This window comes from Cheilinus undulatus, linkage group 1, assembly GCF_018320785.1.
Source record: "Cheilinus undulatus linkage group 1, ASM1832078v1, whole genome shotgun sequence".
NCBI classification, from domain to species: domain Eukaryota; kingdom Metazoa; phylum Chordata; class Actinopteri; order Labriformes; family Labridae; genus Cheilinus; species Cheilinus undulatus.
Genome location: NC_054865.1, coordinates 49,607,575 through 49,631,150, shown reverse-complemented (window position 1 = coordinate 49,631,150; position 23,576 = coordinate 49,607,575). Strand labels below are relative to the sequence as shown.

The 23,576-nt window shown below is 40.6% G+C and overlaps 1 protein-coding gene across 6 annotated transcripts in view; it reads left to right on the top strand.

The window, feature by feature from the left end:
• The window catches only part of LOC121507429 (C-myc promoter-binding protein-like), a 114,666-nt gene that overhangs the window by 65,120 nt on the left and 25,970 nt on the right, over positions 1-23,576 (top strand). For all 6 annotated transcript variants that reach the window (XM_041783763.1, XM_041783796.1, XM_041783779.1 and 3 more), the window contains 5 exons: positions 7,360-7,493; positions 11,308-11,440; positions 14,305-14,511; positions 14,690-14,818; positions 22,814-22,955. In XM_041783763.1, the coding sequence (XP_041639697.1) occupies positions 7,360-7,493; positions 11,308-11,440; positions 14,305-14,511; positions 14,690-14,818; positions 22,814-22,955 (745 nt within the window). The remainder of the gene's footprint in view (positions 1-7,359; positions 7,494-11,307; positions 11,441-14,304; positions 14,512-14,689; positions 14,819-22,813; positions 22,956-23,576) is intronic.

Below are 23,576 nucleotides of genomic sequence, written 5' to 3'. Positions count from 1 at the left end.
CATTTGTTGAGATAAAGCAAAAATGCATGGTGCTTTCTCTTTAAAGGTGAAATCCTCAAAGATAGATACTGATAATAGAAGTCTTTTTGTCTTGTTTTTATCCATTTTCAATCATTTATTGCTGGCAACGATAACTGCCATATTGTTTTCCCAGAATGCTTTGTGACAGGCCGTCAATCAACAGCAGGCTGTTTGGTCATTACATTATTTTGTGTCAAACTGTGCATGTTTAAAGATGCAGATCATTATGGAGATGGCCTGAATAGCACATAATGGAGAGATTGAGAGCCTGTGATGTGGTCCTCTGTGTCACTGTTAATCTAATATTTAGCGGTAAAACTCACAATAATTAGCAGGAAATCAACTCTAAGTTTCACAATGTGCGATTCCATTTGTTGAGTCATGTGAGTTCACTGTAGGGCTAGAATAACGACCAGAAATCTGCGGTGGAATTGGCAGAATTGAAGTTAAAGAGCAGACTTACCGAGCTTAAAGTTAAAAATGATGAGTTCAGGTTACCTCAGTAAATTAGACAAATCTATCCTGTATGTCATGATGTGTTAAAATGTCACATTAAAAAATGAATACTCAGGTTTTGACTTTTGAACTCTTCTCTATTCAGGTTAGACCACTTCTGTTATAAATTCATTGCCATCCTCTTGTCTTTCCACCAAACAATAGAAAAGTATTGATAAGGAGTGTCAATAAGGGTATCAGTATCCATAAAAATTAACAATCTCCAGCCCTACAGTGGAAAGATTGAGAAATCTATTCCCAGAGACTTACTCCTTATTTGGCCAGACAAGTACGAGTTAAAACTGAGTATCTTATAGAGTCCTGAAAGCAATGCAGTGTAACTTTTAACAACCTCTCTACTTTTTCCTTTCATGTCGTGTCCCCACCCACTCCTCAGCATGTCATTTACATGAGTTTCTTCCTTTCTATACTGTATCTACTTCCTTGAATCTTTCCATTTTTAATGCATGCTAGAATATTCACCCACCACATCAGATCTGCTGTCTCAGCAGTTTGTCCTCAGATAAGGAAAGCACACTTTCATAGAAAGTCCATGCACACAGTTTTCAGCACTAAATCTTTCATGACTTCAGAGAGTAAGGGCTTTTAGCGCTCCAGTGATTCCTGAAGCACTAACTGAGCTTAAAGTTGTTTTTTTTTAAATCTCTTGAGCTCATGTCTATCAGTGTGACAGTACAGAGAGCTTTGAAAAGCCGTCGGTGTGTCTTCTGCTCAGCTGGGAGGGTTTAAAGTAGTGTGACCCCCATACTCACAGGGTAGAGTTTCTCAATCAGACTGTGTTTGTATGCTGAAGGTTAAATTTAGTGTTTGCTCTCCTAAAGTCCGCGCAGACACTCGGCTCTCCGCTCACGTCCGCAGGTCATTTGTATCAGACTCTAATAGACTTGGCTGTCCTTGGATTACCTGTAGGTGTTTGTGCCGGCTATAATTAAGACATAAAGGAAGTGAATTCAGAGGTCGGCATCGTCAGACCCCCCCGCTCTGTCTTCTCAGGCCGGGTCTCCTCGACCTCCCTGTGTGTCAGCTCCACGGCCGATTAAATCCTCCGGCTGTCTCTCTGCACTGTTTCTGTTTTACATTATCTACTCCCTCAGTGAGAAGGCTCGCTGCTTCACTGAGGCTACACACATATCACACCGTAGTACACACATACAGAGCAGCAAGATAAGGTTAAAATGTATACATCCCTGAGGGAAAGTAGTTCATAGCTGCAACAAAAGCAATTAAATTCAGTGGGGGGGGGGGGGGGCGAAAGACTGTCTAATCATGTAAATGAGATATCATAATATCAGTTACTGCCTGTGTAAAATGGTGCCATTTCTTTACGCTGGCAGTGCTTGTTTTCAATGCAAAGGCAATTGTAGACCAGCGTTTTCAGTGTCTTGAGCACAAAGACTGCCTTGGTATCATCTGTTTGAGCACTCACAGCTCTCTATATTGAAAACAGTCCAGTTTTGGATCAGCACTGCACTTGTCGTGATGGTGTTTACATGGACTTGATTATCCAGGTTTTTGTTGGGATATTGTGCCATGTATACGCTGTATCCTGTTTTCTGACAGCTGTAGACGACCTGTGCAGCCGCAACTTTGATTAAACTGTTCATTTGGCATCAGATACTCAGAAATATTTTGGATGTGTGGGTAGAAGGAGTCTCTCAAGGTTCAGAGATATTGATTAGCTGTTGAAACACTCAGCCTTGCATTTTAAAACCAACTAGACACACTGAATCAGACGCAACACTATCAGTCGGCCTGATTTGAGTTCACACAGCTGCACCTGTCCCCAGCATTGCTCTAAAACAGTCTCATTATATTGCACATCTTCAATCTGAAGAGGGCTTTAAGAATGTTTCTGTTTTAATGCATTGATTATATTGGAAGCAGATTTTGTAAAGTCAGTCAGTAAAAGTGTTTCAAGCCAAACTCAGACCAAAGATTTATAAACAGATTAGTTGAAATGTCAAACTTTTTGCAACAAGCCACTCTGCAGCATTCTGAAAGCCTGTCAATTCATAACGCCATCTGGGGAAAATTATGTGTCCACTGTCTATACTTCAGTTTCCACTTCCACTTTTCCACAGGCATTTAACATGTAGTTTACAATATGGATGAGGACAATAAGTTACTCGCCACAGGTGAATTTCTGCTTTTGGCAAAAAAAATTGAAAAAAATTTAAACGAGATGATCCCGACTTTGGAGCCGTACCCAGGTACCCAGGGACCCAGGGAGATAATGCTGTTTTATGATATGGTCTTGTGGCCAAACATATCCTGTCATTTTGTCAATTTCTCCTGATCATGTCCAGCGAAGTTTTTGATGTTTGGAGGAACCGGTATCACATAATAAGCAGAACAAACACAAACTAAAAAGAAGGAACAAAAAAAAGGAACAATCAAAGTAATCATGATTTTGATTTTTGCAATAATCGAGCAGCTCTACTTCTTAGGTCAATACTTATTGAATATTCTCCTAAAGAGACATTGTGATCATCTCCCAGACTCACATCAGTCAACTCTAACAAGATGAGAGAGCGATGTTTTTTACTCTGATCTCTCTGTAGATGTCTGGGCTTCAGCACTTCTATTGTTGTGTTTTAATGAGCGCTCAGAGAAAAATCACACAGCGTTATGTTCCGCTTTGATGTGCTGCTTTAGACCGAAGAGAATTAATGAAAGTTTAAACAAAGAACTAAACTGAACCGTCTATTACCACCACTGACCAGTCCAAACTATGAACTTTCAGTAAGTGCTTCACACCCTCTCCTTCAGTATGAATAAAACCTTTACTTTATCACTAAACCTGTCATTAAGCACCTCTCAATTTACAACCTCTCTGTGACCCTAAACTTTTTATTTCTTCTATAAATCTCAACCCTTCTGCTTTAAGATTCACTGACTGTCAGCTCTGCCAACATGGCTGTAAAAACTACGTGCTTAACTCCAAATGTCAGTGATGAAATTTATAACTGTAGTATTTCACTCTACCACTTACTGTAGATGCTTTTCTGAAGCCTTTCTAACAATATCATCTGGATCAGAGGGTTTATGCTGGAGATGTGAATATAGATGTTCAAGTTGACCGTTTTTCAATGTTCATGCTAAGTTGATTAGGAGTTTACATGCTGGATATCTGCAGGGAGACGATATTCAAGGGGCTTTATCGTACAGCCAGTGACAAGCATCTTGGCGTGCTGTGCAGGTGTCTTTCCCTGTCTGTCCTTTTCAAGAATGTGAGATGTGGATATGTGATCATTTTGAAATACATGTTTGATAAGAGTGTAGAAAATTTTGACAGCCTCCACAAACTGGCAATTTGCCAGAGCTTTTTGCAGATTTAGATGGTGTGTAGGAGTCTGTCTGCAATCACTGACAATTTAAAATGAAAATTGACCATTATTGGATGTCTAAGACATCTATGTCTTTTGCTTTGGTACCAGACAGGTTTCAGTTTAGTGTGATTTTTACTAGAAACATAGTAAGATGTATAAATTTGGTACTGAAACTACCATGTAATTTTCTTAACTGACAAAATATCCTGATTTATATTGCATATCCACATTCAGGTAAGAAATTTAAACAAAGAATCTTGGCAAAAGAAATCATACTGTTAGAAAGCCTGTTTATTTCTCTTTTAAATGGTGCCACATTTGTAAGGAACAGGCACGAAAAACTTGCCAGATCTTCTTTGCCAATGCCGACCAGCTTATTCTGCTATTGACTCTTGTCTGATGTTTGGTGGATTGAGGTCTGAAGAAACGACACATGTTGGCAGTTTAACAATTTATTCATTTAACAAACAGGAGCCTCAGTAGCGTGTGGAAGAACCATGAACAGCCACAACAGCCTGGCACCTCCTCCTCATGCAGGTCGCCAGCCTGGTCACACACTGCTGAGGGATGGCATCCCATTCTTCAGCCAGCATTTGTAGCCAGTCAGCCAATGCGCTTGTGTTGGTAAGGACAGCACGTCCAAGCTGATCCCACAGGTGTTAAGTGGGATTGAGGTCAGGACTGCTGGCAGGCCCTTCCATCATGTCCACTCCCAAATTCTGGAGGTAGTCTCTGATAAACCCCGCTCTGTGGGGGTGAGTGTTGTCATCTTGGAGGATAGAGTTCAGTCCCAGACTGTGGAGATATGGTATCACCACTGGTTGCAGAATCTAATCTCGATATTTCTCTGCATTGAGCTTGCCTCCAATGATGACATGCCTCCTTTTTCCAGTCAAGCAGATGCCGCCCCACAGCATCACACTGCCTTAACCAAAAGATGTTACTCTATCGGTGCAGCAATCAGCATCGCATTCTCCACATCTTCTCTACACTCTGCAGTCTAACTGCTGTAAGCAGAATCTGGACTCAATGCTGAACATAACATTCCTCCTCATGTTCAGGTTCTAGTGCATGTATTGCTGGTGCAATAAAGCCTGACGATGAAGGCCAGTCATGGCAGGCCTCCTGGCAGCCCTATGATACTGGAGACTGGCTGTGTGCATTCTGTTCTGGATTGTCTGGGCAGAGAGCAGTCTGCCATATCATCCTGCAAACCTTGGATGCAAATCTGTAGAAGAAAGCCTACAGTTCCTGAGTGCTGAAAGGGTGAGGAAACTTCAATAAAAGAGTCAATAGCAACAATAGAATAAGCTGTTTAGTATTGCCAGAGAAGATTTGGCCCAATTTTCATGGTTGCAGCCCTTACAAAGCATTGTTATAACAAAGAAGTAATCTATCACACAAATGTCCTGACTTTATTTGCTAAGCTTATATATACCATGATACAAATTTTGGTCCTTATCTCAGAGCCCCAGCATGGTCTCAAGAATTCTTGGGTTGAAGAGTTCAAATGACACAAAAGTTGCAGGAATTAGTTTTTTCCTCGAGCCTGCTTCATACTTTGGACTTAAAAGAGAATATCTCACCGTCTGCTGCTTTAATGTAGAGATATTTTATCCTTCTGTCTTTGAAAGTTTGCAAATTTTCAGGGCTTTGAAGTCTTTTCCTTAATTCTGTTGAAATAAAGGCTCATTTTGTAACTATCAACAAGGATGTCAGACATTTGAATGAGGGTAGCTTCGTATTCAGGACTCAGTGCATCCAAGTACACTGAAGCCAGAGTTGGCCATAGATATAAGCAGTATGAGCAATTGCTTTGGTTGCCACATGCTCTGTGGGGGACAGGCATGAGCCCTGAATATTTTGAATGAAGCCCCAAATGTAAAGCATCAACCAGACTGTCAACTTCCTTGCGCCTCTCTCCACTCTGCTCTGTGTTTAACCATGCAGCATATGAAAAATGATGATCTGTAAAACTTGTTTACTAACAGTGAATACTTGAACTTTCCTCTTAGGTGACGATGGAATACTGGAGGTGCACTAAATCACTGTCCTGCCTCGGGCACCAAAATGACTAGGGATGGTCCTGACACAAACATACCGTACTCAGGCACCGTGCCCAAGTCTGCTGTAAGAACTTGGGCTAGGGCAAAGGACATCTTTGAATGAGTTCAAAGAGTTTATTAGACTCATTAGGACAAAAACACATCTATGAAATTAGTTAAACTTAAAAAAAACATTACTGAGTGAAATTTATGCCAAAGGAAACTGTGTATTTGCACCTGACACTTTATGCAGTGTTATATGCTTTATCCACTTCCAGGGACAGCAGAGGTTGACGATCTTTGACATTGTTTATTTCAGGGCTGACAGGCTGAAAAGACCACTCTCTAGGGCATGATTCATGTTGACTTTGGCATGGTACTGAGGAGATGTGAACACAACCATGCCCACAGGGTACAGGGTCTTTTTTTTTTTTGTTCTTTTTAAAGAGGAGGATAGTGGATAGACTCGGAAACAGGGAAGAGAGTGGGGAGAGACATGCGGTTAAGGGCCACAGGCCAGATTCGAATGCTGCCTGCATACATGGGTAGCGCCTTAAACCACGCGACCACTGTGCGCCCTATCGGTAAAAGAAAATCTAAAAATCATATGTCTTTTCAAAAACTGTTGTATCCATTCAGCACAGCCTCATTTCATCCTCTGAGCTTCATGGGAGATGCAGAAATAGGAATAGAGTTGTTGTCAGCATCTTAAAAATATTAAAAACATCCATAGTAGCCTGCAGATTTGTCCACATGGAGCTTAAATGAATGTCAGCCAGAGTGGTTACAATGGTTGTCTCCTCTTAAGTCTTCTTGGCAGATTTGTAACCTAGTTTTGTTTGTGCCACCCCTGACTGAATTGGACTATGTACATACTCAAGTGTACTCGAGAATGAAGCAATGTCAATAATATAAACAGACCACTGGGAAAGAAGGAGTGGGGAGGGACAATCACACCTGGTCACAGTACAAAACAACAAGAAAATTTTTAGGAAGACATGGGTTTAGCTTTGAGAATATATGACTAATGTAATGCTACTCTGAATACAGTTGCTGCTCTGTGTGTCTGGTGTAGGAGGATGACTGCAGAGGTGTAGAGCATACTTAAAAAAAACGAGATAAAAAGGAAAAAAAATGGATGGTTGGTTCACTCTGGGAATCTAGGTCACCTCCTGTCAGCCTCCCTCAGATCTCCCTGGCTCTCCTTCTGTAGAATCTCTGCTATCAGGCCGACTGCTACAAAGCTTTTCAGTTGTTTTTCTTGGGTGATTCAGCGGACCTGCAGTCGCCCGTGCACACTGTGACATATTTATTACAGGGCGTAATGTCAAGATCTGTGTTTAAGTTCTCCCCTGTGTGATGGGATCCTCCCCGTCTCCTCTGTCGGTGATGGATGAAAGGTCATGGTACCACCACCCAAACATCTCTGTTCATGTTTTGTTCTGTAGGTGGACGCTGACAAGCCGGAGGAGGCCCGGCTGATAGAGATTGATGAATCCCAGCGCAGCGAGCACACAGTCTTCATCACACCTCCAGAGCTGCCTCCTCTGCCCGATGGGGAGGAATATCCTCTCTGCTACAGGTAAAAACACTGCTACTCACATTTCCTCTCAAATGGAAGAATTAGTCTGACACTCTAATCTCTGCGGCTTTACTCATCATTTTTATTTTTAGCTCCTGTGAGGAATTCTTACTGGTTATGAAACAGACTGAAAAGAACATTGGTGTCTTTTTATGGCCTATAAAAGCAAAAAAGGCAAACAAAAACAGACCATGAATGAAAAGATGAACAATCAAGACTTATTTAAACTTCTGTGCACAGCAGCATACGCTGTAGAGCCACATAGCCTTGAAAACTACATAGAAACCTTTGCTTGTAGCCACCATGCACCTCAACAAAGACTGCAAGTCCTGTAATTGGTCCGTAGACACACTGGCCCATGCCAGGTCTGAGTTTGTGTTTCAACTCAGTGCTGACTTGCTTTGCAGCGTAAATCTGGCAGTGTAAGATTAGCTATGACTTTTAAACTATATCTAACTACAATCCTTGTAAACAATATTGTTTTTCCTTGTTTGTTATACTTGATGAATGAGCGATTATCGATTTATTTTAACAATAAAATAAGCAGCATTCATTGATTATTCAAGTCCCATTGCACACTGTAACATGACATTATAATGGGAGATTTAACCAGAAAAACTGCAGGGATTCATTGGAGAAAAAAGAGGAAACAGATTAAATGTTTAGCTTCTTAAATTGGTAATATGTTTAGACCACTGTGACTGAGTTAAGGGTTTAAAAGGAAGGGGAGTGTTTTACTCCAAACTATTTAACTGTACTAACCTGGAGTGTGTGTTGAAGAGCTGACCATAAAGGAACACAAAAATAAATTTACAAAATCAGTCAGTATGTCCGGTGACTTAAGTAATTGATCTACTCCACTACTGTGGAATAATCATGCATGGGTGCACGGCTGAAGGCTGGAAGACAGGAGCTCATCCAGCGATCCAAAATGTAAGAATTACAACTGAGATGTTTGGCAAGAAAGCTATTCTGATTAGAGATATAACTTACAACAATTCTTCATTTGTTTTATAGTCTGTCAGACATTTCAAGCTTTCTTTGATCACGATTAAGTCTCATGAACAGTCAGAAGATTACAGTTAATCTGCGCTGTAAACCAGCATTTCACTGACATTTATAACTAGCCTACAGGTATAATAACACCTGAAACAGGTATCACAGCCACTCTCCGCTCAGTCTGGAGTGGTTTTATGCTGGCCTCCTTCTGTTTGCGTGCTGCTACCTTATTGCGTGAACACATGCTTTTATGTCCCCATCTTAAGTGTTTACCATGTTTTTTTTAAACCCAAATGTAATGAATACCAATAAAATAATAATCTGAACGTAAAAAAATCAGGATATACATGTTACAGATCACATATGCAATTAAATATTCTAATATCAGCTAGCGTTCATTTGTCCACAACTACACTGTTTAGTAACCTGGCACACCAGATGGATTTGTTTCACACATCCATCTGGAAAACCACTCATACACAGCATTTGGGAAAGGGCAGTGCCTTTGACAAAAAACCTCAGAGGGTGATTGGATGAACTTTCTGTTTGTCACATCTTTATGGGCCAATCAGAGCAACAAATCACGTGACGTAGCCGCCAGCAAGCTGTGCCCCCACTGAAGGAGTAAACTCTATTAGAGCTGCATAACTCGACTATAGACATGTCAGTACTTGACTTTTGTTGTTTTTGAAAAGAAAACAACTCAATGCTGTTCTTTGTTCTTCTTTTAACGAAGAAATGTCATCAAGTTCTGATAGAACTGGCGCTTTAGCAGCATCCACGCTATTGTCTTCCACCATAATTGCACTGGCCTCTTGTTGCTGCTTGCTTGTGTCACGACAGTTGCTGATTGGTCCTGTCACTTTCGAACCAGGCCCAAATGGTTCAGACGGGAGCTTTGCAAGATGGATTTGCCAGTGAGAAACGCGGAAACAGGCGTATCCATCTGCTTTGCAAGGTTCATTCTGTTAAGCACAGCAGTGATTTCCTTCCTCATCGGGGGTTTGTGATTCACTTTCATGTCACCTTTCAGGCTGAGAAACAGCAAATGTTTAATTTTATGTTACTTCTCCGACCTGGAGACTAAACCATGATAAAGGGAGCAGATATTTTCTGCTTATTACATACAGTACCTCCATGTTGGAAACTCTTAAGGCGAGGTTGGCTGAACCATGAATGTTTAGGGGCGTGTTATTAAATGACAACTGTTTTCAGTTGTGGCATTTATGAACATCTGCTCAGCTGTACCCTATTCTTGGCCAGATAAACACATGTCATAAATCACAGTGGACCTTAGGGCGAGGTGATTTCCACACCCAAATCTTCACTGGTTTCTGGGTAGGTCAGGTCAGGTATGGGACCATATGGAGGTTCAGCGCTTTGCTGTGTCAACCTTGGTTCTGTACTACTCAGGCCTCCTGATGGACATCGTCCAGGCCTGTGTCAGACCCATGCCAGATCCATGCCATGCACAGTAGAAAGTAGAAAAGAAAAAACAGGGGCAGGCAGAAAAAAACAAAAGGGAGATGCAGAGGAAGAGATAGGGAGAGGCAGTTTAAGAGAAGAGGAAGATGCAGAAAGACAGAAAAGAGGGATGCAGAAAGTGGGAAAGGGGAGATAATAGAAGAGACAAGAGGGAGAAGCAGAAAGAAAGAAGGGTAAGATGCAGAAAGATAGATAATGATATGTAAAAAGAGAGCTGAGAGAGATGCAGAACGAAAAAAGAGAGGTGCAGAAAAATAATAGACAAAGATGCAGAAAAAGAGAAGAGGGAGATGCATATAGATAGAACAAGGATGTGAAGAAAGAGAGAGGATTTCTCCATTGCAGATTTGATTATTATCCATGTCCTAACCATCCAAGGTCACCTTACCAAGAGCTTCCTGGCTGTGAAACAGTGGTTTATGCTTCTGTAGCAGCCACAAGCTGGTATATCAACCAAGAAAAACAGGGCTTATTTGCAGTCTGAGGTAAAAGAACCACAATACCCACAATCTTAGAAAGTCACAATAATGCCTCTGATTGACAGAGTCTGCTGTTTCCATAGAAATGTTTACCAGCAAAAGGACAGTTTTCCAATGAAGCAATCTAATCACTCAATAACCTAAGCACACCCCATGGACACACATCTGAGTGGAGCAGAGCTTATGATGCTGGTGCTCATGTCTCATGCCTCCTGGCTCATGTCTGCAGTGCCATTTCTGCTTAGGATATTGGAAAATTCATCTCTTCCAAAACAACACCCTAAGGATTATACTGCTTTAACTGACATCTACCATCAACACTGATTCGACATCCAAACTGAATAATTTAGGCAAAAACATCTCTAAAATCCATCCCAGCACTTGACATCTTCGACTCGACTCACAGAATACCAGACTTTCTCATAAACAGCAGGAATAAAATAAAAAAAATCTGAATTATACATTGAGTTTAATATCTGTTAATTCACACTGGGTTAGAGTGATTGAGGAGCAGCAGGAGTCCGGCTCCCTCACTGAGACTAAAGACTGAACACAGCTGCAGGACTGCATGGGTCTGAGTCTGTGCTGTTTATATTCTGCAGACATGTTTCCCTTTTAAAGACCCCTGCCAGGAGATTTTAAAGAACCACTTAAATTAAACTCCTCCAATAATCCTCAATGACCAACAGCCTCCAAGAATTTTATTACCAGCTCTCTTTTCAGATAATTAAAGCAGAACTGCAATGATAATTTTCACCTTAGAAGAAATCATTTCATTTCAGATGTTGCTTTTTCTTAAAGGCATTGCGACCTAAGCTGTTAGTAACTTGTCTATTTATGTTCTCTATCAGGTATGATGGTTTCCCAGTGTTGAGCCTTGACCTGTTCGACCCTGTGGAGGGCCTGCGGACCCCCTCCTCCCGCCTCGCTGCCAGGCACAGCTGTCCCACCAGCCCTGCCCCCATGTTTAGACGTACCAAACAGGTCAGTAGATCTGTAACTCACCACTGACACACAGTGATTTATTGATTTATCTGGTCAAAGACTGTGGTGGAGATACACAACAATGCTGATCTTCTTTATCTGAATCCCTAAAAGACTGATTTAGACTAGCAGCTGATCCACTTGAAAATTGTTTAACACTAGAACTGACAATGGGTAAAATTTACCTTAGGCTGTTCTTTAATTGTATCTTACTTTATGTGTACAATTTTAAAGACTGTCACTCTTTGACTTTTCCTAAAAGTTTGTTTTATAGCATCTGGTGTCATAAAAAAATCTTTGCCTTAAACCAAAATTTTGTTAATGGACATTTATATCTAGAACCACCATGCAGGTCAAATTTACCCAATAAAAAAGCCTTGATTTTCCCACTATTTTATTTCACACCAGCAATAAATACATGGTGCAATGGAAATACCTTCTCTCTATTGTAGCAGTGCCTAATCAGAAGTCTATAGATCAACCTTCAGTGTGGATACAACAGTGAAAAAAAGACATTTACCATTGTTAAATGTCTAAAGGTAATCTCAGTGCTTTTAATGAAGAAGAATCTGGTGATGAGGAAGTTTCAGGATTACAATCAGTCCAGAGATGATTTTCTGTGTGACGGCTCATCTTCCAACAGTGATTTAGTTTGCTATCTGTGGTTAATAAACTGTTCAATGTCAGTGGTTAACTAACAGTCCTTGATCAGTGCTATTCATAAAAATCAAGGCACTTTAATGACAGGTAAATTTGACCTGTTGGCTGTTTTAGGTATATAGAGATCCACGGCAGTTCTATTGTTAAGAAAAGTGTTTTCCTACAAAGTTGGGACATGGTGAAAAATTTACAAAACAAACAAAAGAAAAAAAAAGGTGATGAGTAGAAAATTGAAGTCTGCAAATTTACAGGCATGCAAGAAAAAGAAGAGAATTCAGTAATGAACATGATTTTTAGTATGTCAATTAATTAGTTAATTAGTGATAGTTTATTTCAAACATGCAAAAGAAAGAAGTTGTTAATGTGAAAACATTATTAATTCGTTAATGGACAAACATTAAGAAACATGCATGAAATAGAAATAGAAATTAAAAACAACATTTGATAAATTGGTTGATGCTGTTAACAGTCTACTCTGTAAATGAAGCATTTGTCTCTTGTCCCTCCATCTATGTGTGCAATCGCACACTTAGTCTCAGTGACTTGTCCCCCACTGCAGTATAACTGTGTGATCACAGAATGGACCACACTGGCAGCAACACTTTTTGAAATCTTTATCATCTCAATAAAAATTCTGTCAGAAGAATAAAATTCATGGTAGAACAATTGCAAACCGACAGAGAGATAGGAGGAGGAAAGAGAGGAATAAAGCGCTGTGGTGTCTGCTGCTAGTGGTATTAGAATAGACTGTGAGAAGGACAGGCAGATTAGTACAGAGTTGGCGGTATTGCAGATGTACCAGACTGTTGTGATGATGCTGAGCTGAGCTGGAAGGCGAGCTCTCAGTTTACTGGTTGATCCTCGTTCCAACCCTCATCTGTGGTCATGAGCTGTGGGTAATGACCAAAAAGAATGAGCTCATGTGTTCAAACATTTGAAATTAGATTCCTCAGGAGGGTGTCTGGACTCAGCCTTAGAGATAGGGTGAGGAGCTTGGATAACCAGACAGATCTCGAAGTAGAGTAGCTTCTCCTTCACCTCAAAAGGAGCCAGTTGAGGTGGCTTGGGCATCTGATTAAAATGCCTCCTGGTCCCTTTCCTGTGGAGGTCTTCCAGGTGCATCCAACTTGTAGGAGGCCCTAGGGTTGACCCAGGACTTGCTGGAGGGTTTATATGTCTTGTCTGGCCTGGGAACACCTCAGAAAACCCCCAGGAAGAGCTGAAAAGTTGCTGGGGAAAAGGATGTCTGGGCTGACTTGCTTAGTCTGCTGCCTCTGTGACCCAGCCCCAGATCATGAATACGTGGATGGATGGATGCATGGATGGATAGATGAATGGATGAATGGATGGATAGATGCTGCTGTTTATCTCTGTACAGTGAATGTGCAGTAGTGCCCTTCTTGTAGAGACAAATTGATTGTGTAGTAACTAAACAATAATCACCTTAAAGATCAAGTAGCCCTTTCGTTTTGTCTAATCACTGGCCAGGTCACAGGTGTAATATATGCTGGCTCACTGTACTGCACTTTAGGGGTGTGGATGCAGGTTTGTAAAACATTACCTATGCACAAGTCTAGAACTGGGCCATGGCACTAGAGCGGTTTTGTTTCAGTCAAGAGTTCTGATTTTGGGTCTCCTTTGTCCCATTTCACAATACATAATGTGCCAAATAGTTTCAGTGGGGGACAAGCCAGGACAACGGCCTGGCCAGTTTAACCCCAGGACTCCTTAATCATGCAACCATGCTTTTGTGTGTTACACAGAATGTGGTTTGGTTTTGTCTTGTTGAAATAAGCTCCTTGCAAAAGACCTTTCCTTAAAACAATGACATTTCAACATTTGATCTGTTGTCTTTGTGCTATTTTCAATCAAATATGAGGTTTCACTGTTTTGAAAATCATCATATTCTGTTTTTATTTACATTCAACACAATGTCCCCACTTTTCAGGAAATGGTGATTTAAATGGGGGCCTTAAGAGTTGAGTGTTTTATAGTTGATAATTCAGCATACAGAAAGAATTGTCTGCAGCAATCCTTACACAATATAGAAACCAAGGCTAAGGCACTAAAAGTTTTAACTCTTGAGCAGTGTGTTAAAGAAACTGATATGATTCACCAGATCAAGGGGCATTTAATCAAAAAGGTATGAAATTGGATTTTTGCATTGTAGAACTTCTTTTCTTAATCCTTCTTTTCATCCACAGGAGATAAAATCAGCTCAGAAGATAGCCAAGAAGTACTCATCGATCCCTCAGCTGTGGTCCAAATGTCTGCTCCGTCACTGCTATGGCCTGTGGTTCATCTGCCTGCCAGCGTATGTAAAGGTGTGCCACTCCAAGGTGCGGGCGCTTCGCACCGCCTATGACGTTCTCAGAAAGATGCAGGCAAAGAAACTACAGCCCCCTGATGAGGTAAAATCCCCAATAATACCGCTTTAGTACCAAGCATGTTGCATGGTTTCTTAAGACTTTAAGACTCATCTTAGATCAGCTAGTTGTTTAAAATAACTTTTGTTTTCCCATGTTGGTATTTTTAAGGTCTGTTATAGTTTGGCTTGTGCACAAACATATATGTTCATGCACTGTGCAGGTCTGCTACCGTGTGCTGATGCAGCTGTGTGGACAGTATGGTCAACCTGTGCTGGCAGTCAGGGTCCTGTTTGAGATGAAGAAGGCCGGAGTTCACCCCAATGCCATCACTTATGGCTACTACAACAAGGTACAGAGATTATTATGCATGGTATTATATGTATCATTAAGAGTCACTCACACTTTAGCACCAGTCTCTCTGACTAAAAAAAACATTTTCTTTGGCTGTCTCTCCAACGTGCACTTTCCTTTTCTCCAATACCTGACTACGCCTTACCCCTGAAGTCCAGTTTATTTGACCAGTGAGAGTGCTCCAACCCAAATTAAACAGATTGCCCTAAAAAAACAACAGTGTAGAGCCTGCATAAATCAAATATTTCCTCTAAATTATCATTAATAAAGCAGAGGAGGTGTGTGCAGTGATTCTACACTATCTGTATTTTCTATTTCATCTTATTTAGATCATCTTATGGGTGTCAGTGTTTATGCAGGGCTGTTATCAGTCTGCAGATAAGTATGCAAAGGAAAACTTTTAGGGACCAGTAGACATCGCTGTCTCTCTGCTTTGCTCTCTGTCTATAACAGACACTTTTGTTGACATGTGTATTCAAATGAGAAACTGCAGAGACATAATGAAACATATTTGCCAACTGGTGAATCAAGCAGTTAGCAAGGATGGAGGCTGTGTTGAAGAGCAGCAATTGGTGCTGCACAATTTGATAATGATGTGGGATTATGACTACACTTGACGATATTACGATTACATTACATGAATGGTATCAAGAGTCTGTCTACTTGCTTGTTATTAAGGAAAATGCAGAGAATAAGGATATTTTTAAGAGTTTATTTATCAACTTCAACCATACAAATATTAAGTAGAACTCACAGCATCTTTGGATTGAAATAGCTTCTTTGCAGATGATGTCAGCTGATGCCTGATGCCTGTCCAGTCTTTTTTCTTGTGACAGGAAATCTGTCTCTTTTAAGGGATCCAGATCATTTGGCTCAGCTCAGTAGAGCTGGTTGTTTGGCTCCGAAATGGCTCCTCATTTGGCACCAGTTTGGCTATTTAAATGTGGATTAAATAACAATACAACACAATACAAAACAGGAACTTTATTTATCCCCGAAGGGAAATTCAATCGTCTGGGATTCTCATCTGTTTACTGTAGAATTATAATGTCAAATAGCTGATGGTGTGAAAGATTTTCTAAATCTTTCTGTCCTGCAGTGCAGGGATAGGAGCTGTCCACCACCGTTGTTTCTTTGCTCACTGAGGGAGATATGAAGTGGATGATCCATGTTTCTCAGAATGGCCTCCACCTTGCTCAGTGCACGTCTCTCCACCTCATCCTCCAATGAGTTCAATTTGATTCCAACCACGGAGCCAGCTTTTTTAACCAGTTTGTTCAGACGCCTTGCATCCTTGTGTTTTACACTGCCTCCCCAGCAGACTGCAGCATAAAACAGAACACTTGCCACCACAGACTGATAAAACATCTGCAGCATCTTACTACAGATGTCTATTGATCGGAGTCTTCTGAGGCAAAAGAGGCGGCTCTGCCCCTTTTTGTAGATGAAGTCTACGTCTTTAGACCAGTCCAACTTATTATCCAGGTGTACACCTAAATATTTATACAATGGCACCACCTCGATGTCCACGCCACAAGTGTTCACTGGCCGAAGAGGGGGTTTGGATCTGCGGAAATCTATGATCATTTCCTTTGTCTTTGAGGTGTTGAGTAGGAGGCAGTTTTTGTGACTCCAGTCACTGAAGGCACTTATCAGATCCCTGTATTCAGCTTCTTGTCCATTTCTGATACACGCCACGATAGCAGTGTCATCAGAGTATTTCTGGATGTGGCAGGACTCAGTGCTGTATTTGAAGTCTGATGTATACAGTGTGAACAGGAATGGAGCCAGGACTGTTCCTTGTGGAGCCCCTGTACTGCTCATTAATGTCCCAGAAACACAATTCCCCAGCCTGACAAACTGTGGCCTTCCTGTCAGGTAATCTGTGATCCAAGAAACACAGGAAGGTCCGCTCCCATCTCCGTGAGCTTGTCTTTGAGTATGGTGGGTTGGATGAAGTTGAATGCATTTGAAAAATCAAAGAACATGGTTCTCACATAAACTCCAGGTTCCTCCAGATGAGACAGGGCACGGTGAAGCATGAAGAGGATGGCATCATCCACTTCAATGTGTTCTTTGTATGCAAACTGCAGGGAATCGAGTTTGTCTTTGACCTCAAGCCTCAGTAGGTGTAGAATCAGCCACTCCAGAATTTTCATGATTTGTGAGGTAAGGGCAATAGGTCTGTAGTCATTCAGTTGAGCCAGACATTTGATTTTTGGTACCGGTACAATACAGGATGTTTTCCATAGAGCAGGCACCCGCCCAAGCTGTAGACTCAGGTTGAAGATCCTGTGGAGAGGTTGACACAGTTGTGCAGCACAGTCTTTAAGCAGCCTTGGACACACACCATCTGGGCCAGCTGCCTTTCCAGGGCAAAGTCTCTCAAGCTCCAACCTCACCCCTGTCTCTGTGACAGAGAAGGGTACAGGTGCTAGAAGGGAAGTGGCTGCAGCTGTGGAGACATGTGTAGGAGATGGAGAAGAAGGAGGAGCTATAGTGGGGATTTCCATATGTTGAGGAGTAGAAGAAGGAGCAGCAGTGGAAGTAGGTGTGTCCACAGTATCAAATCTGTTGAAGAACAGATTGAGTTCATCAGCTCTTTCCACATCACCCACTACTGGCTCCCTTTTCTTTTTATTATGTCCAGAGATGGTACTGATTCCTCTCCACACACCACGGATGTTGCTGTGTTGAAAATTCCTCTCTATCTTCTTTTTGTATTCCAGCTTTGCCATCTTCAGTCTCCTCTTCAACTCATGTTGCACTTCTTTGAGACGTTCTTTGTCACCGTCTCTAAAAGCTTTCTTTTTCTGGTTGAGGATTGCCTTTATGTCGTTTGTGATCCAGGGTTTGTTATTGGGGAAACAGCAAACAGTCTTTATGACTGTGTCTCTACAGAAGTTGATGTACTCAGTAAAACAATCAACCTGTCCGTCAATGTTCATACTGTCCTCATCTGTTTCCAGCAGCACATTCCAGTCAGTTGATTCAAAGCAGTCCCTCAGAGCTTCACTAGCTTGAGGAGTCCATCTTCTGATTTTGACTTTAGTTGCAAGCTGCCTCAGCACACAAGGTTTGTAACAGGTCTGCAGATAAACCAAGTTATGATCTGACCTGCCCAGTGGTGGTAAGGCAGTAGCTCTATAAGCTTCTTTGACATTGGCATACAGCAGGTCTGGGGTTTTGTTTTCTCTGGTAGGGCAGTTAAAAAACTGTGTAAATCCAGTCAGGTGAGAGGAGAGGGTGACATGGTTGAAATCTCCTGATATTATTACAAATGCCTCAGGATGTTGAGTCTGTATCCTAGCAACAGTATCATGCAAAACATCACACGGAACCAAATCAGTTGCCTTGGTTGGAATGTATACAAGTATTGTTATGATATGACTGGACTCCCATGGAACATAATATGGCTGAAGGGTAACTGCCAACAGTTCAATATCTGGACAACACAACTTCTCCTTAACAGTTATGTGTGATGAGTTACACCATCTCTGGTTAACAAATAAAGCCAGAGCCCCTCCTTTCTTCTTGCCACTAGCTTTAGCATCTCTGTCTGACCTTATGAGAGTGAAGCCAGGTAGATCCACAGTTGAGTTTGAGTTGTTTTGATTCAACCAGGTTTCAGTAAAACACAGTAGACTGCATTCACAGTATGTTTTTTCAGTCTTCACCAATGTCTCCAGCTTGTCGCTTTTGTTGGGCAAAGAGTTGACTTTTCCCATGATGACTGATGGAAGAAAAGGCTTATATCTCCATTTCCTAGCCTTCACCTTTGCACCAGCACGGCAACCACGAAAACACCTCAAGATGTCCACTGGAATTGGATGTTGTTGTCCAGATTTGTTCTGTCTCAATGAAAGAAGCTCCTCTCTTGAATAAACTCTTCTCCCAACAGAAACCTCCATCAGCAGCCGACAAAACACAACAAAAAAATATGAAAAAATACAGCAAAAATTGAAAACAGTTAAGAGACACCAAACTTTGCAGCCACTTTCAGAGGCGCAGGTTCTGGAATGAATAAAGGAATCAATAAAGGATGGAGGAAAGAAAACTGGCACTAAAACCAGAGCAAGCCACAGTGGTAAGAGCCGTTTTGAAGCACAGGCACATTTGTGAACAACACATCTGTACTTTGTCGCTTACCCACAAGGTTTATGAGGTTGATGGTATATTACTATTTCAATTAAAAGCATGTTTGTGACAAAATAATGATTTTTAAGAAATGTGTTAAAGGGGCACCACTAGCATTTTAGCTCAGTACAAGACTCCTCAAAATCATTGTTTCCCTTCATTTGGCTAGAAGATGAGGAGATCTGCTAGACTGAGTAAAATGTGATATGTATCACTTCCATGTCAGGTAAATCAGTTAAACTGGTAAAAAGATTTTTTTCTAAAGTGCAGGGATCATACTCAATGTATGTAGACATTTTCCGATGATAACTGCAGTGTACAGGTCCATTTAAAGCTGGAAAGTACTAAGCTTCCTCTGTTCCTAGTCATTCCTAACGCTGTCCCCATTTCCTGACCCCCAACAGACATTTGCGTGTCATCAAAATCACGACTGCAAAGAACCCATATGAATATGTCTTATTTTAATCTTTAAAACTTAGGTTATTTCAACTGTATAGTTTTAAGCATTTGGTATCAAAAAAGTATTGAAGAATTCAAAAGTTTTGGCAACAATACTTGGTGCCACGCTCTAGCTCTGGCACAGATTGAAGAGGTGGGCATTGGCATGGCATGGTGACTCATGTATGTGCAGCATGGATGTGCAATGTGGACATGATGCTTAGATAAAATAGTTGCACATCATTTGTATTATCTGTATATGGATTTATATTTTTCACTTTTACTGTTTTTTTATTTTTCTTCTTCAATATTCTACTTTTATGTGTTTTTCCCCTAAAACATTACAGCAGATTCCCTGCATGTGTAAACCTACTTGGCAATAAACCTGATTTTGATTCTTATTTTGAAAATAGTGTGAAATTACTTTCCTTTTTGTTGAATTGTTAATGAATAGATGATTAGTGCAGCTTGATTCTAAAGTTACTGAATAAAGGAGGCAGAGTAAAATGTGAAACCATGCCCTTCATAGAAGTATTTTAGAGAACTTTTAATATAAAGCAGACTGATTACATCCCAGATGCTAATTGTGTAGTCATGACTCACAGTAGCAGCTTAATTAATGTCATCTGACTGTGTTGTTGTGTCGCTCCATCACTAAAATCTCCGGTTGCTACTTAAAAGGCAGAGAGACTTCATCACAGGAAAGTCTCTGTAGAGGCGTCTCTGGCAGCTGAAGAGAAATATTGGTGGCATTTGTAGTTTTCCGCTAAGGTTATGAACCAGTCGTGTTTGATCACACCCATGAGTCTGTATTAATCAGCTCCGTTATCATCACAACCTTTTCCTGATCAAAAAACCTGGGACAGATAAAGGTAAATTCTGACGTGACTTGGGAGCAGACTGTCAAGAGACGAAGCTGTGCTAAAGGTTACTCCGGCATGTTCTGACGGCACAGAGGATCTTATTTTATCTTAGAGAGAGGAGACCTTGAGGCACTAGGTGGCTGAATGAAGAGCAGCTGCTGCTTTGGACAGCTGGAGGTGTTTTCTTCTTTCTTTCACTTTTCACGCCTCTATTAGGTCAAAAGCAATGTATGTTTGTCCGTGTATATTTGTACTTATCTGTTCCCCACAGTTTGCCCTCGGTTGTAAAAACGGTTTACAATCAGACAAACTTATAAAATGTGAAAGAAAACACTAAATACTAAGGGGCACCTGTAGCCTGGTGGTTATGTTCTTCTGCAAAGGGGTTAAGAAGTCGAGGCACTCACTCTGTGAGTGTGGGTGTTTCTGTATGTGTATTAATACTGTTAGATCCACCACAATGGTTCTAAAATAAAACGTGACCTGAGTATAGACTTTCAGCTGGAATTTAAGGGCTTTCACCAAAACTTCCAAGTAACAAATTAGGAATTAGAACCATTTTATTTAGAGTTCTTCCATTTTTAGGAGCTCACAAGTATTTGGACAAACATTCCAGAAAATCTGCTGTATATGCCACACTTTAGGATTCCTTTTTTTTTTTTTTTTTTTTAATCTATAAGTTTGGCTGGGGTTTATTTGCGAAGACAACTTAAAAGCTAGTATTAAGTGCAAACAGACCATGCCACTACCACACAGTGCAACTTTTTAACTGCTTTTCTTTCTTCTTAGGTCATAATCGTGTATTATATATAAAACTGAAGTTTGGTGGAGGAGGTATAATGGTATGAGGCTGTTTTTCAGGATTTGGCCCTCTTCTCTCTCAAGTGAAGGTTAATCTTAATGCGTTAGCATACCAAGATATTTTGCCTCCAACTTTGTGGCAACAGTTTGGGGAAGGCCTTTTTCTATTCCAACGTGACTGTGCTCCTGTGCACAAAGCTATAAAGACATGGTTTGATGAGTTCAGTGTGTAAGAACTTGACTGGCCCCCACAGAGCCCTGACCTCAATCCCATCAAACATCTTTGGAAAGAACAGGAATAGCGAGTAGATAAACCCAATCCTGCAGAACAACATCCCCTCAGAGCACCATTCCCATATAGTGTAGTTTCTTGACTCAAGGTTATTATAAAATCTCTCATTTCTGTACCCTTGAGATAAAGAAGTAAAAAAAAGTGATACTTAAAAAACAAATTTGTGTTACTATACAAGGAAAGAACTATGAAAAATACATCACTGTTAACATAAACGGTTATAAGAAGACAACCCAACTAAGTATCAACTTTTTACAAGCTGCTCAGGATGTAGACAAACCAAAAACAGTTTAAATTTCCACCAGTCATGAGAATCCTGGGATAAAAGACTTCTAGAAAGTTTTATTCAGCCTGGCAGCATCAAGGAATGTCTCACACAATTTATTTTATATCTAATGTTTGCGGTAGATGTTGGTTTCCTGACTTACAACTAAAGTGGAAAACAAAAACGGGTTAATCTTGGAGAAAATTAAACCAAGCTGTAGCTAAAATGGTCAATGAAAAAGTAATGTGTTTACACTAAAGAAGGAAACTTTCTCACACTGAGTTGTCAAATGTGTAAAAACAGACTAATCATCCAGTATCACATGCTTATATCCACAGAAAGCAATGTTAAACTAATGCATCTGTACATCCCTACAATAAAGGGGAGAACAAAAAGAACCTTTGCCTATTAGCTAAAAAATGTAGTTAAAAAAAATGTAGTGAGTCAGAATGAACATGTGTGCAAAGTTTGAAGAAATCCCCGTAAAGTGTTCTTGAGATATTGCGTTCACAAGAATGAACAGAGGGATAACTCTGCATCCTCTGGCTATCACTGTTGCAAAGGTATAAAATAGTGCCTCCATTCCTGTCTCCAGCACTAGTAAGTGCATTTTGTGGACAAATTGCTGCTTCAGTTGTCTTAATGTCTGCAGGAGGCCACTCTCTTTTCACCTGTCCCAAATCCTGAGAGTGTTCATGCCGGAGCAGCCGGTGTAATAAACAGTTCTGCTCAGTAGCATACCAATCATGTTTTCCTCAGGAGGCTTCTGAAGTGAATTTAAGAGCAGACAGAGACTATCAAACATTACTCAGCCTCCAGCAGCTGCAGCTTCTTTTCTTTTCCTGATGTTCAATATCGCTGTCTATTATTTCTGCAGTTAATTCTTTAGATGAAAAATTAATTTAAAATGGTTTGATATGGTGCAGAGACTAGGTCAATTCTAGCTTGCTTAATTTAAAATGTGCAGATGAAACAGAATGAATGAAGTTAGATCAATCTGATGACTGTGAGAATATTTTATGGTGGAAGATGTCTGATATGTATGCATCCATGTGATTTATTCTTGGAATAGAAAATTAAATATAAGTTCCATCTGACTTTCCACAGAACTGTGGGAGAAACATTTTGTCTTTGGGTCTCCTTTCTCCTTTTAATATTCTTCCGTCTTCTCGTCTGTCTCTTTTTCTTGATACCCAGGCAGTTTTGGAGAGTACGTGGCCCTCAAGCACCAGAGGAGGATACTTTCTGTGGATGAAGCTAAGAAATGTTGTCCTAGGCGTGGCACAGTTCAAACGGGCGCTTCGACGGCATGCTCCCCTCACTCAAAGCCCACTCTCAGGTAACTGTGATCAATCAATGTCCTGCATGTTGTAGGAAAGGAGAGATGATTTATTTTTTTAATATTAAGTGAATCCAATGCATGGTCCTGAGATGATGCATCCAGGCATGTCTCCAAAACAGAATCATAACACTTTGCTTATTCAGTGAAAAAATGTATAAAAACCCAAAGCAGCTACAGTTTCTCAAGCCAAAAAATCTTGTTGAAAAATCTGAATCAGAAATAATTAAATAGCCACTGATGCAGCATGGGGTGTGATGCACACAGGCAACAAGACTATGCAAAAACTCTGTGTTGCTAATGGTATTTTCCATAAACGTGCAAGAAAAAAAAGACACCTGGTGACAAGTCAAAACAAAATACATATATAATTAAAGTAAAATAAAGTAGTTTTAAAGGAGGCTCTTAAGGAGATATATAGTAAAGCACTTTGTGTACCTGGGATTATTTATGTTTAATCCAAAATACTTTGGAGCTAATGGCTAATTAAATGGCTATCTGCACTTTCTGGCTCTTTGCTTTCCTTGTTTAATAGGCCTTTAAAAATCCACTTAGTCGACCTTCAGGAGAGTCTTTATCCAAGATGCTATAAGCTAAATGTGATATAAATAAATGATGATG